General features: G+C 41.8%; 1 protein-coding gene across 1 annotated transcript in view; it reads right to left on the minus strand.

The window, feature by feature from the left end:
- The window catches only part of PHACTR1 (phosphatase and actin regulator 1), a 307,157-nt gene that overhangs the window by 61,298 nt on the left and 231,110 nt on the right, over positions 1-14,749 (minus strand). The window contains exons 6-8 of the mRNA XM_075052412.1: positions 13,736-13,816; positions 6,597-6,782; positions 5,364-5,570 (exon numbers count right to left, since the gene is read on the minus strand). Coding sequence (XP_074908513.1) covers positions 5,364-5,570; positions 6,597-6,782; positions 13,736-13,816 — 474 coding nt within the window. The remainder of the gene's footprint in view (positions 1-5,363; positions 5,571-6,596; positions 6,783-13,735; positions 13,817-14,749) is intronic.

A 14,749-nucleotide genomic window follows, 5' to 3' on the forward strand; every position in this document is an offset into this window, starting at 1 on the left:
AGGGACTGGGTCTTGTTCAGCTTGGAGAAAAGAGAGCTTGTGGGGGGAACACCTAACAACAGCCCTCCAGTACCTATGAAGAAGTTATTGATAAGTGGAGCCAGGCTCTTCACAGTGGTGCATGGTGGGAAGACAGGGGGCAAAAACTGAAACAAAAGAGGTTCAAGACTGGATAATAAGGAAAATGTTTTCCCCCATGAGAAGAGCCAAACAGTGGAACAGGTGTGCCCAGACAGGTTGTGCAGCTGGCACCCTTTGAGGTTTTCAAGACCCAGCTGGACAAAACCCTGAACAACCTGGTCTGATCCCATAACTGGTCCTGCTTTGAGCAGGAGGTTGCACTAGAGACTTGCTGAGTTCCTTCCTACCTGAAAGACCTTATACAGTGACTTTTACTGTACTACATACAACTACAACTAATACAACTCATCATCAAGTTAAAAAGTTACTCTTTAAATTCCATACAAGTAATTAATTCTGTAAAGTAATGTGCAAAATAAAACGTGCAAAAACCAGCGTGGCCTGTTGAGGGAGCTCCATAGTGGAAATGAGGTGATGTGCCTGATATTTGCTGGTAGCATTTGGACAAGTAGGTTTTACTTTTTCAGGTCTTCTCTCCAGCAATCACTTGTGCCTGAACAGTGGGAGTCTCTTGTCTTGTTTCAATGAGTTTTTTGAGCAGATTCATAAAGACAACTTAAAAACTGTTCTCAAAGATTTGCCATGCATCTCCTGCTGACTACAGCAAGATCTGCAGCCATGTCTTCAGGCAAGATTGTGAGACAGAAATTCTATGCTGTTCTTTTGCACCACATATGCATCCAAGGTTCAAGTTGACTTTGGAGAACACAAGCAAAGCATATTTAGCCTAAAGGTTGAAAAGCACAGCTCTGCATGAATTCCTGTGCAGACCCTTGAAGAGGGTTTCAAAGGCAAGAAGATTTCCTGATGCCTGTATGTGCTAGGTACTCCCTCCAGGTAGCTGCAGGCAGAGGAAGTACAGAAAGAGCAACTGCATCAGGGTCCAGTTTCCCGTGAGAACCTGGGGGTGCTAGTGAAGGAGGGCTGCTTTTGCTCTGCTGCTTCTCCCTCCAGCACACAGTGAAAAGAGAATTGTCCATTGCCCCCACATGAATGTAACCTGTCTTCATGAATGTAGCCTCCCAGAGCAGGCAGCAGGAGGTAACGTCACAGAGGAAGAACCTTGTGGGTAACGTCTTGGGCTCATCTACAGAGGAGCCTTCTGAGACACATGTGACTGCTGCTTTTTAAAATACTGCAGAGAGTATTTATTGGATAAACTGTAGTTGTAAATACTTTTATAATGCTGTAACTAACAACCAGCTGTGTTGTGGCAATGCAGCAGGACACCAGGCATCCATGTTCTCAAACTTCATGCTTGGCTTGTCTGCGTTATCAGAAGTAACTTTTGGGGTCTTGTAACGTTTCCCACCCTGTTAAATGTTTGCCTCTATTAATTAGTTCTTACTCTACAGAGACATAACTAGAAAGCACAATCTCAGAACTAAAAATATGCTATGCCTCTCCTCAAAATCTTGAATGAAGAAAGCAAGAGAATGCAAAAAGTTTTTCAAAGCTTAAATACAATAGCTGAGTGGCCAGATATGACCAAGGCTACACCCTACTGTACTATTAGGCTAAATTTGGGCTCAAATACACTCAGGTGTTGCTGAGATGCCAGCTTACTGGCATATATTTTGTTCCCTGATGTTGTAGGGGATTTTATGGGTTACTGGTGATTCAGTTGTTTGAATGGAAAATATCTAATTAATTTCAGAAAACATTATCTGTGCTGGTGAGAAGTAACTGCTCAATGAATCAAGATCAACATGAGCTTTACACCGCTGGGGTATGTTGTCTATCAAATCAGATATGACCAGTCTTCTTGTCACTTTTGGCCATTAAAGATTTTATGATAATTGGAGGACTTCACCCCAGCAGTCCAATTAAATTTGGTCCCAGGTGATTATTTCAGGTCCTCCTACATTTTCAACAAAGAGGGCTGCGAGTTTTGTCCTAAATGCCTGGGTTCTGCATGTGGATATTGGAGAATTAAAATGATGAAAGAAATTCTGTCCATGAATGTTGTCTAAAAATAATCATACCTGAAAACCAGTAGAAGGCTCACCAGAAGGTGACTGGCCAACAGGAAATGCAGAGTAGTGAAACAATGGTATCAAAACAGTTAAGGATCATGTTTGTCTCCTAGGGTTGCCTTTCTTCTAAGGCTGCGTGGGCACTTCCACACCCAGTGCTGTGATAGGGATGTTCCCTGTGGAGGCAGCGTCATCAAGAGCATGGGAGATGGCGTGAGGCAAAGCACGAAGCTTCTTCTGCAGTGGCAGTGGCACCACTCCCAGTGGCTGCTCTGCAGTCTGCTCTTGGCTCTGTCCCCGTTCCTGCACTGTCCCGTCCCCACAGTACCTCAGCCTTGAGAAGCAGCATGCCAAGGTTGTGTGATTTATATTTGATACAGGCAATTCTCTCTTCCTGTCACCTTTAAAAAGGATTTTTTCTTTTCATTCTCCCCAATTAAATGTGCTCTTACATGTTTATTTTAGGCCTGCTCTTTTATGTGCTTTTCTTATCGAGGGAAAGGCCAATCTTTGTCTTGGCACAGGCAGATAGATGTTTGAGATGGTTCACTAATGCTTTCAGAGATGAGGAATGTTTCTTTTCCATTACTAAAACCTATATTAAGTGCTTTGCCAAACGCTGCAAGTCAGTCTTCATGCCTTTATTGAAGAACTTTGGGATAAGTTCACAGCAAGAAGGTGGTCAGACTCAAAGGAAGCTTTTCTTTCCTCAAGTTCTGTATTTAAAATATTGTTCCTTTTTTTTTTTTGCTGCTGACCACAGCTGTAGTGATTTCATAATATATGTTTGTATAAAACATGTTCTATTAAATAAATATACATACGTACACATACATTTATCTTGAGAGAAGTTAAGAGGTGCTTCTGCATTTTCAGATGTGTACCTGAACCCTTCACAAGATCAAATCTCCCCTTGCAGTCTTCTTGAACAGAGCTACCAGACCATTAAACCACTGTCACTCTCCATTAGCCATGCCCAGTATGTCTTAATTTGTCCTTCAACCTTCTCACAAATCTAGTAGAAAAATGGGTATGAAAAAAGAATAGAAAAGTCTTCACCTCAAATGCCAGAATTCAGATTTTACTCGTTTTCTCACACACAAGCTGAGGATGTCTCTGGAGTAATTAGTAAAAGAATAGCGTTAATTCTGCTTCTCACTGATGACGGTGCTTCATTAGGATTGATTGCTCATTTCCAAAGATTATACATGGCTAAAATAATTACCAGCGGAGAGCACAAGGCACTGAACAACATGTATATCCTTTAGACCACCAAAGTAAATGGACCTTGAAGAATAAGTTTAATACTTTTATTTATAAGCTATGTATAAATGAGGCTTTCAGTTCCACCAGGAATAACTGTCAATTAAATTAGGTCCCTATGACTAAATCTGAATCTCTGTTACTTTTCCCTGAGGGTTCTGTATATCATGTGCAAGAGTCTGTCTATACGCACATACAAGAGTTTATTCAGGACTGGATGCGAGACCACTATAGGCCACCACAATGTAAGAGAAGTCACAGTTCTGTTTCACTTTCATTGTAAAGTCGTCACCATCAAGCAACTGACTTATGCTGATAGCTTGAGCCTGATTCTACTTCACACAAAATTTCCAGCTGCAAAAAACCCCACACCAGAAGCCCTCATCCTTTGATTCTTCTGCTATCTCTTAAATAAGAAAGGCTTATGAATGAAGGACATTTAGTACCTGAGGTTTTTTTCTATGCTATTCCTGTTTTTTTTACTTCCTCCATGTTGGCCTCATTTCTGAGCAGCTTCTTGTAATTGGGACAGTGTTATGGGAGATCATAGCAAGCTGGTTTTGTCCTCACCTGAAGCCGTTAATACTGCTGCTTGGCTTTGCAGGCTGCAGAACTGCCCATTCAGTTTGTAGTATAAGGCAAAATATTAACCATTATGTGTAGATTTTGGCAGGCAAGAAAGTAAAGAGATTTCACATAAAATGAACAAAACTATACAGAACAAAAATGTGTGGTCATCCAAACAGAAACATGAAGAGACTACGTAGAGATATGAAAGAAAACCAGAACATGCTCCTTCTTAATGAGCTCTCTCCTGATATATATCTTAACCCGAATAAAACAGGTATTAACTGTCAGGAAAAAAACCAAATCTGGACTGTAGTAACGTGATCTGAAAAGACCAGGGCAGCATTAACACAAGAAGATCGACCCAGTGAGAAGACCGGTAGCTGCCCCAGTACAGAGATGCACCACACCTCGTCTTGAACTCAGGATTCTGAGGTGCTGCCTCCTGCGTGGCAGCTGCAGTTATGAGCAGACTGTTCAAAAGGTGCAGGCAAGCATTAGGGAACCTTTTTTTGGTCTGTGTAAATGTAGCTATCCTTGGCTTCAGCGGTCTAAATGAGAGACTGGAGAGAGGAGACCCGCTAATCCTCCCTCTACATGTACCTAGAGCTTTGAATCCCAAAGAGCCCTGACACTTGTGAAAACATCTGTAACACAAAAAAGGAGCCTGTACTGCTTACTGTTGCTAGCTGCCATGCAGCGAGAGAGAATCTGCAGCGTAAACTGCAGGACACCAGAATCCTGGTTATTGGGAACTGGAGCTGCCCATCATCATCAGGACTCACCAGTGGGAGAGGAGTAGTCAGAGCAGGGGTGGAAAGGGCAAGCAGTTAGGCAGGCACTGTGCGCAGGGAAGCAAAATGGCAAGAAGCCATGGGACAGAATAGCCTGTGTAAGGATCAGGGGGCCAAGTAAAAAGCAAACACATGGAAATGTACAGGGTGTGTGCAGGGGGACCTGCCTAGATGGCAGCTGAGGGGAGAAGCAACAAAGGGCAAAAGGAGAAAGCAAAAATCTTCCCTTTCCCCTCAACTCTCACCCCTTTTCTCATTAAAGGCATTTAAAGATATCCTAGTATTTTCCTGGTACTTCCTTTCCCATCAAAGCACATCCTGCAATTTTTGTGGTGATGCTAAGTCGTGATGAGTAAGAGTGAGGAGGATTAGGAAACGCAGCAGCGGTCTTAGGTAATTACACCTGAGAGGGGAAGTGCCCTGAAGCAACCTTGATGAAGTTATAGCTTGAAAACGCTTCGTGATCCCTGCCCTAGGTACAACACAGATACATTACCAGTACACAAAACAACATGTGCAAACAGCATTACAGAAGAGAAAGGACGTTGAGAACCTTGCTGTAAGGGCAGGTTTTTCCTATAAGGGAAATGGTGGTGCTGAGGGTCCAGGAACACCTACTTACCAGTTAAGTGGCTGGCAATCCTGGCAATAGGTTTAGGAGGCAGGGCAGGGGGCTGTTTGAGGAGGGACAACTGTTTCACTGGGGTGTCCTCATGGTCTCCAGGGAAAGCGGCAGATTTTTTTGGGGGAAGTAGCAGGACTGGCTTAGCTGTAGGATCTTGGGACAGGAGGACGCTGGATTCATTGGATGTGGGGCTGTCTTCAGACACTGGAGGACACAACCACATCATAGACGCAATAACGTTACGAGCAAAGCAGCAGCGGATACAGCCGTAGTAAGACAAGAAAAGCAGTGCAGCAATGCAGGTTAAGAATGACTAATAGATTTCACTCAAACATCATACAACATAGAAAGGAGGAGAGAAAGAAAGAGAGAAAAAGAGAAAGAAAAAGAGAAAGAGAAAGAATAACGGACATCTACACAACAGCCGAATTTCCCATTACCTCTGACAGAAGCCAGCTCCCTTATGCCAGGCTGGGACGTGTTCCCACATCTTGAACACAAATCAAGAGCCTTAAAATGTCACATCTCAGACAGTCTGTCACTACAGCTTGCTCAGGACCAGATATGTTAGCCAGGTGCTCTCTAAACTTATCCTATAAATGTAAAAGCACCTCACGGGGCCTACTTCATTTCAAAGAGGCTGCAGAGCTGTGCAGGATCATGGATGAACACTTCTACCAGTCACTTTTCCTCACTTGACCTTCGCCCATAACTCTCAGTGATGCAGAAAGAGGAGCTAACCTACATGTACAGCATTGCCACCTCTCTGCATGGGCTAGGGAAGAAGTGCAGAGAGCCTCACTGAGGGTAGGGCAACTGTGTTAGCCACTGAAACATGCACGGTGTGAACATCGCCCAACACCACGCGGCAACTAAAGGGCATGACGTTGTACCCTAGGGTTTAAAAATGTTGTCAGCTCTCTCCTTTAGAGCTCATTGGCACAGCTGAGACGTAGCCAGAGAGTTAGAAATCTACTGTTAAATGTTCACAAAGTACAGGGACTTTGCATTACTCACAGAGAGGTTACTGGTGCAGAAGTAGAGGTTACTTCTACACCAAGTCAGTCAAAATTTGTCATGGAACATCCAGTGACAATCTGTATGCTGTCACTTCCTTCTCCACCAGAAGACCTTTGTCTTTGACAAGGATTTCTCAGGGCTAGACACCAAATGTTAGAAGTCAAAAACTTGTTTCAGAGTATCTACATCATAATGTAAACAAGATGTTACCTGTCCCATCCATGATATCTGTGGTTGGGAGGACCTCATAGGAGCAGGGTTCCCCAGATGCTGGACCTGACTCCAGTTCTGCTAGGGCTGGCAGGGATACCTGGCTGGAGCTTAGCACTTGCCCAGAGCCCAGAGGCTGCCCATTCTCCAAAGCTCCTTCTTCATTTGGTATGGAAAGTTCTCCATCTGTTCATAGTTGGAGGAAAGCAGAATGACAACAGAAGACATGTAAATAAGATGCAGAAAAAATTTAAAATGAAATCTGCTATCTCCATTAGCTTGCTTGAAAATTGCAGAGCAATTTTTGGAGATGTCTGACTGTGATGTTCTGTCCACAACAGTTTCACAGAAGTCTCCCAGCATTCCACTTGCCTTAAGGGGTTATTAAGATTTGGGAAAGACCTATCAAATATCTGTATTGATCCTTTGCTTACCCTAGGATGGTCATTATGATCCACGGTCTAAGCTGGATGGTTCCTGACCATCCTCCACTCATGGGGCCATGCAGGCCCATCCAGGGCCACAAAATCTGTTTTCCCTCTGTCTCTGCTGAAGCTGGGAAGTCAGGAATGAGAATGGCTGGAACTGAAGCTATGGAGCTTTCTTAAAGAATACTAAAATACACAGTATATAATTTATAATATTTTAATAATAATAACAAGAATTATTCTCTTCCCTTACACCAATTTTTATGCTATAAAGGACACAAGGAAAATCACAGAAGTATGTCCCTATTTTACACACAAATAAAAACATTACAGCTCCCAGCATCCGAGATTTTAAGTAAGAGAAAGAATAATTTTTATGGTCACCTGGTGTAAGGTCTTGATACTGGATATAGCAGATTCCATTTAGAAAGCCTGTTTTTAAAGTTATTAATATCTCCTTTATCTGAGCAAAATTTCTGTAACAGCAACTGGTAGTTTCTTTCCTATCAAATGCCACTCCACATTAGAAATAATAAAGAACAGAAGCGAGGGATCAGATCATTCTCTATGGTGTCATCCCGCATGATTTTTATCTCAGACTTGTTATGCACAGCACTCTGGTACCTGGAGGCAATGACTACATGGGTATCTCAATTACAATTTTACAAAGGAAAGTGTCCAGCCCCTATGGTAATGAGTGGAAGCCTGAAAATATAACTGGAATGTGACCTGTAAGGCTAAAAACCAGCAGGCAAATAAATGGACTCTAATTTTACTATGCATTTAAATTATTTTTTTAAGTCAAACTCAGGATTTCAGGATCTGGTTCTTGATTTTTGGGCACCTCTGATTAGCTGTATTAGTGCTCAATGTACTGAACAGAGATGTAAATCATTCAAGTGAGTGCACATTTTCCCCTCACAGGGCTAAGATGTGCAAAACACTTCAGATAACAATACTGAAAAGAGAAAAAAAATTCTCACTTAAGCATCAGGACACACCAATTAACAAGTCTGAAAGTACGTTAGCAGGTAAGTATTCAGAATTATGTTTCTGCCTTTTAAACCTTCCCTACAGCAAGTGAAGATAGTCTCCTACTTATTTTGGAATTATTACGAATACCAAGATCTTGACTTTCTTGTTTGTGTTGGAGGCTTTTTGAAGACCTAGATAGCTATTATGGTACACAGACACATCATACTAGACTGAAATCCAACCCATGGCTTTCAGAGCAAACAACTGAGCTGGCTAAAAGGTAGCAACATTAATCAAAACTGAAGGTTTTGGCCAACTGTTCACAGCAGTCTCATAACTGCTGTGGTCATTCAATACAAACCCATTTATTTCCCTAGGCAGCAAAAAATCAAACAACAGTTCAGCCAGTATTTAAGGTGAATGTTTTTTGACTTAGCTGTTTGGGTGGAAATGCTATGTATTCTGTGCTTGCTCTGTCTCCCTTTTATAAACACACACCTTTACAGGTGTTTGGGATAGGGGCTGCTGTTGTCTCGGTCACCTGTTTTCATGAAAGAGTGTAACTTTTTCTTATGTAGAGCAACTGTTTCTTGAATGAAAGGCAGTGATTGTGTCCAGCAATATTCATTAATTCAGTGCAGGACTAAATTTGACTGTAACTGTGGGCAGACAAAACGTATGCATGATAAAACCAGTAACATTTATTTTTTGGAGGGATGTCTACATATTTTTAGTGAAGTGGGATGCCTATCGTAACATGCTGAACATCTTGGAAATCTTACTGTAGTGCACTTTGCGCTTCTCAAGGTATATGACCTGTTGAACCTTTACGATTGCAAAAAAGTAAAACGTAAGATAAAATTTTGGCTTTTACTTTTTGTCATAGTATCAAGCATGACAGCCTTCTGCACTGACAGCATAACCTCTTTTAATCTTACCTCTAAATACCTCTAATCTTCATTTAGACTCTAAAACTTGTCTTTGGATTTGAATGAAATCATCAGACATGACACAGAATCATGACTGAAATACATACCCTAAATCAGATCTCGCTTAAAGAAGCGCTACATGGGGAGCTGCTGAAGTACAGCAAACAGATCAAAGATGTGGATAAAAATTTGTAAAGAATATCTTAGTGTGAATTAATCCTGGATCAGAGACATGCTTGACAACCAGACATAAAAGGCAAATTACTTATTACTTTTAAAGTACTAAAAGCTATTCTGGTTAGCTGACATACAAATGAAAAGAATCCTGGTAATGCAATAATTACACATAAATGAATGAACCGATTAGTCTTCAGGAACTGGCTATGAGTTCAAAGTTAATTTTGCACAGTGATAACACATGTAATCTTTTGTTCTCTTACTTGCTAAATCCTTTGCTGTGTTTTCACAGGGCCTGCTGCTACTTACTGGAGAATGATTTCCCCTAAATGCGTGAGCTTTGATAATGCTGGCTGAGTGAATCTGGACGGGACCAGAGAGAGTAGCTTGACCTTTGCAGCAACAGGAGCATGTGAAGGTTGCTCTTCTGTTACTGAGGAGGCTCCACACACCTGAAGTCACTGAAGAAATAGGACCTCAGAGGAAACTCTCTGATGGAGGACTCTACCCAGACACTTTGATTCACCTTAGCATGTGAAAGTAACAGCATGGGGTGAAGGCCCAGAAATGCATAGATGATATGTTCAAAACACGCGGCTCCTAAGCATGGTTTGTACTCCTGAACTCACCTGCATTTCCACTTCCAGGTACTTTTTAAAAATTGCATGGTGTGAAGCAGCCCACAGTGCATCACACTGACACAGACAGGTCCTTTTGTTGTTCTTTATGTTGGAGCTCTGCCTACCCTCTCACCATGTCTTTGCACTCTTAACACCTTGGACTAGGGAACTTCTTGCATACCTGAAAAGTGCCATGCTCATGCACTCCTTCCACAAACAAATGGCTATGGAAGTCAAAATGATGATGAGAGTTCAAAATCCTGGGTTATTTTCCACTTTGGATTGTCTCCTTCAGTACTTGCCTGCTCTCAAGTAAGACTGTCCAGGCAAGCATTCTTGATGGCAAAGGCTAGGAAGGGCATAGAAAAATTCATGTCCTTCTCTGCCACGGCCCCTATGGGCTAGGAGATGGAAAACCGAGTGTTCTTGTATGTGGTCAAGACCTGTCCCCAGGGCTGTTTCCTAGCCTTGGTGGCTACCTTAGCACAGTGGTTAAATTTCTCCTTGACTTCAGTCTCTAAGCAGACCCCCAATTTTGTGGGATCCCATGGAGTTTGAGATAGGTTGAAATATGGATGTCCTCCCGCTTCTGGAAGAGTTCAAAACCTTCCAACACATGATTTCACTGCAGCACAACTGTCTCTCTGGTGGCTGCCATGCCTTCCTCCTTGCTGCATTACCAAAGCCACTTCTTCAAACTTATGCTCATGTACTGACACAAAACCTGCCTCAGCACATAAGTGCAACATGTCCAAATCCTGTGAGGATTTAGGTAACCTGAAATTTAGGTCTAAATCCATCATTTTGATTAGATAGAGAGTATAATAATACAAAAGTATAAAAGATGAAGACTGCCCATGCTTCCTTGAAAAACCATTGTACCATCACCTCTGAAGCAAGCAGTCAGTACACACTCATATTCAGGAATTTCTCACTACAGGCAATCTCATCTATGTTACATAAAAGAGGTATCAAAATACTACAAGTAGATTTAGTTCTTTGACTGGCACCATGGAACAGTGGGCAATTCTAAAGACAGATGCTTTTGGGATGGTTACACCTTCATGTGAAAATCAAAGCTGTTTGTTTATGTGTAGGAGCAATGGTATAGCGAAAATGTGAGTTCTTTTAAATCCCGTGGTATGTTCTGTGTTGCGAATGGAAGCTGTATTTTTAACCTCTTAGCACTACCTGCCCACAAACTATTAGAACAGCAGGTGCCTCATCAGATACTTCTTCAACTTAGTATTTTTCCAAAAATACACAGTATTTGAAAAAATTACAACCTTTGCCTACATTTTCAGAAGACTCAAGTTACAGAACCCTAGAAATGGAAGATGACAGAAGCTGATTCGGTCATGAGTCTGGCCCTTGCCAAGAAAAGAGTTCTCTGCAGTTCAGTCTGGAATGGTTTCACTTGACTAGTTTAAGTGTGGGGGTCACTGAAGTGATAAAAGCATTTCTTGTTTCCCAAATAATAGCAGCTGGACTGCAGTGACTTTCCCATGTATGAACACTGTGACTTACGTGCTCTGCTAACTTTCACCTGTGGGATGACACAAAGTCCTCTGAAAAGCCAGCAAACAGGTCAGGGTGTCATTTTAAACAGCAGGCAAGCTAGCTAATCCAGTTTTTCTTCAACATGAAAGATATGACAAAACCAACACTAAGCACACTGCAAGCTCCAGAATTTTTGTTCTTGGGTCAGTCTATCGATACAAGTTTCCTTTGACCTGTATGGACTTTTTTAAGAAAGAAAAATGCAAAATAACTCTCAGGCCAATTCTGTCTGCTTTGTCCACCTCTTAGGAAAGGGAGACAAAGAGGTTTAACATTATGGCTACACGTATTGTCTGCACAAGATGCCTCTTGGCATGGAAGGTGCTACCATCATCAAATAAAGCCTTCTGCTATGAAGTGCTAAAGTCTGCTGTGTTTTCTTAAGGATTAGAGATTACCTAACAGGAATTACAAGGAAAATGTTGCTTTCACTTAAGGTTCACGGTGAGATATAATATCCATTACTAGAATTACTCTCAGATTATTACACCACTGAAGGAAATACTGCTTTTGCTCTACACATCTTGCCTTTCTCATACACTTCTCTCATCAAAGCTACTCGACCACTGCTACTATTCTTGTGTATTACCACTTTCTTCTCTGCCCTACCTCTTTCTTTCGAGGAGGCATACCAATTCTTAGCTTCCTGTGTTTGCAACCAGCAGGAAATAATGTAGGATCCTGAATAAGAAGTCCAGCTGTTTTGCATTGTAGTTTCCCTTTTAGTGGCACCTGACAGTGAAGAAGTCTGATGTCTCTGCTTTTTGCACCGGAAATAGGAAGAAGCAGCATGTGTTTCATAGAAGCTTTTTCTGATATGAAAAAGGTGAAAAATGACTATGAAGAGGAATTAATTTCTTTTTTCATATGAGGATCTCCAGACAGATTAGCATCTGCTTCACAAGATGACATAGAAGATTACAAACTACAGCATTATTTGATGAACAGAGAAAGCTGTAGCACTTTGGTAGCAAAGCAGGGGGAACCTCCCCAAGTTTCAACGTGGAAAGCAGGGTCAGACTGCACAGAAAAGATTTTTCCCGGGGATGCCTTTAGGTGTATGTAGGGGTGGGTCAGAAAGCAGCTAATTGTGGGATGTGCGGCAGGGATGAAGGAGGCCACACCACGGACAGAGGTGTGACTGAAGGCTGACTTCTTCTGAGCTGGCCAGGACACTGAACGGGGAGCTACCCCCTGACCTTCCCTGGACTGCAACACACTTGGTGTGACAGCCTGGACCATGGCTCACTGGCCGCAGGGATGCCTGCCTCATGGCTGTGTATCTGATCTGAGTCACACTCCAAAATGAGGACAACCCAAAGCAGTGAGAAGGGCAAACCTTTTGCCAGGAGTTGCTTCTACCGTGAAGTTGCATCTAGGATGACTTCCAAGCCAGCAGGTCATAGTGAGAGCATAGGCAGTGTTAGATCTAAAGGATTAGAAGCATCTATAATACATAACAGGTAAAAACTCTAAAATTTAATAACAAGCAGCATATTTCTTTGGTTTTGCAAAGTTTGGTTTTTTTTCACTTAAAAAACAGTTCGAGTTAGTAAATTTTTAAATTCCTAATAAACTAGACTAAAAAAGTAGGTAGTAGATGTAAATGCTCCAGACTTTATGAAGTAGACCCTACTCCTAATATAGGAGTTTTACAACTTTAAAGTTTTACAACTTCTATTGACTTCTAACAGGTTTTGTACTGGTATTGTTAAAGACTTTCAGACTTTGAATTAATGAGGCTTTAAAGCATATGCATAAATTCTATTGAAATTAAGATGCAACTTTGGCATGTCTTTATACAATTCGCTGAATTCATTCCCTTAGTTATTGACAAGGGAAGCAGCAAAATAAATAAAAGCTGCAGTTAAAGATTGACACATACGTAATAGATGCATTACCAGAGTAAAAGAATGGTGTTTGCAAAACAATGGCGTTTTGCATAAATAATACATTACCAACTCAACAAATTAATTATCCTGAAGAAGGAATTATTATTATGTCTTCTGAGCTGTTTCAAAGGAATGTGCACTGTTCTGTGTTCATCAGGATCCAAAACCTTTAAACGTTACCTTTTTCCTCAATAGTTAATCCTGGAGTGACTCAACCAGACAATGATAACACATGCAGGCATGGACCCACTCCATCTACCCGCAGTGCGGATGCATCGCTGTTTTGCAGCGAGTAACTACTGCCCATTTCCGTGATTTATATTTCTACTGCTTTACATTTTTTATTAGTTTTCAGTGTTTTTGCTAGGTAACTACCACATGTATCCAACGGAGAGGGCCAGCCCACAGTGAAATCAAAAGAGATGTTTGGAGACCTTATTCTGCACAGTTCTGCGATATAGGACTGTATTCCCAGTTCTTAGTGTTACAATAATGTAATATCTGGCCATAAAACTATAGGGGATGTCAATTTAATATTGTGAAAAGAAGAACACTTACCTTTATCAAAAATTTCTTTCAGCACTCCTCGTTTTATAAGCTCCTCTCTGCTTTGTCTCATTGATATTTTTCTTTCCAAAGCTGTAAGCAAAGGAGAAGGGTCAATATAAATAGAAAAAAGGGAAATGACCATTTTAAAAGGCTCTATGCCTTTTAAGGCATTTAAAAAAATGCTTGTTCTCCTCTTCAAGTCAGTGGCAAATTAGCGTCTCAAAATAAAGGCTACTGACAGTCCAGAGAATCCGCCTGCTGCTATAGCATGGCCATTATTGACAGAAATGGCTATGGACTGACCGGTTTGAAGGCATGTCTGCACTCCCATTGCTTAATTTTGACACACAACCCAGGCATTTCCGTGGAGAATTAGAGACAGCAATGGGAGAAAAAAGCAATTAGTGCAGAAGCCAGAGAGGGAAAGGCAAGAAAGGAGGCAACATGAAGGATCACACCAATGAAAGACGCAGCCATGGACTGTCCCCAGGCCATGGAAGATGACTGGCAGCTCTGCTGCCTGGAAGGCAAGGCTTGTTTGCTACTAGCTCCAGTGAGAGCAGATCAAGGCATTTGGGACAGTGCAAAAAAAGCTGTTTAATGGAGCCTTTTCCTCCCTGGAGGGGGGGGTTCCCCAAAAAAGGTGTAAATGAGGGAAACTGCATGAGAGCCACTGCAATTTACACCAGGTCTGAAGAGCCCAAGTCCTGTATTGGCTGCTTGGAGACTGTGGTCACTGGGGCAGCAAAACAACAGATAGAAATTTCATGTTTGTTTAGTTCAGCAGTAATTAAAACAATGTCCAATTAACCAAAACACCACAAAGGACATGCATTCAGGCAAAGAGCTGAAAGCCAGCAAGCAAGGGGCGCAAGAAGTGATGTGCAGGAGTGGCTGCGACTGTGTGTGCTCTGTGACAAACAAGCCTGTGCCTGCCAAAAAAGAGGCACAGTCAAGGGTGAATCGCTTTTGCCATATGCTCCCCTATCAGACCCAGCACAGATGCACACACATACAAATGAA

This window comes from Buteo buteo, chromosome 20 (genome assembly GCF_964188355.1).
Source record: "Buteo buteo chromosome 20, bButBut1.hap1.1, whole genome shotgun sequence".
NCBI classification, from domain to species: Eukaryota; Metazoa; Chordata; class Aves; order Accipitriformes; family Accipitridae; genus Buteo; species Buteo buteo.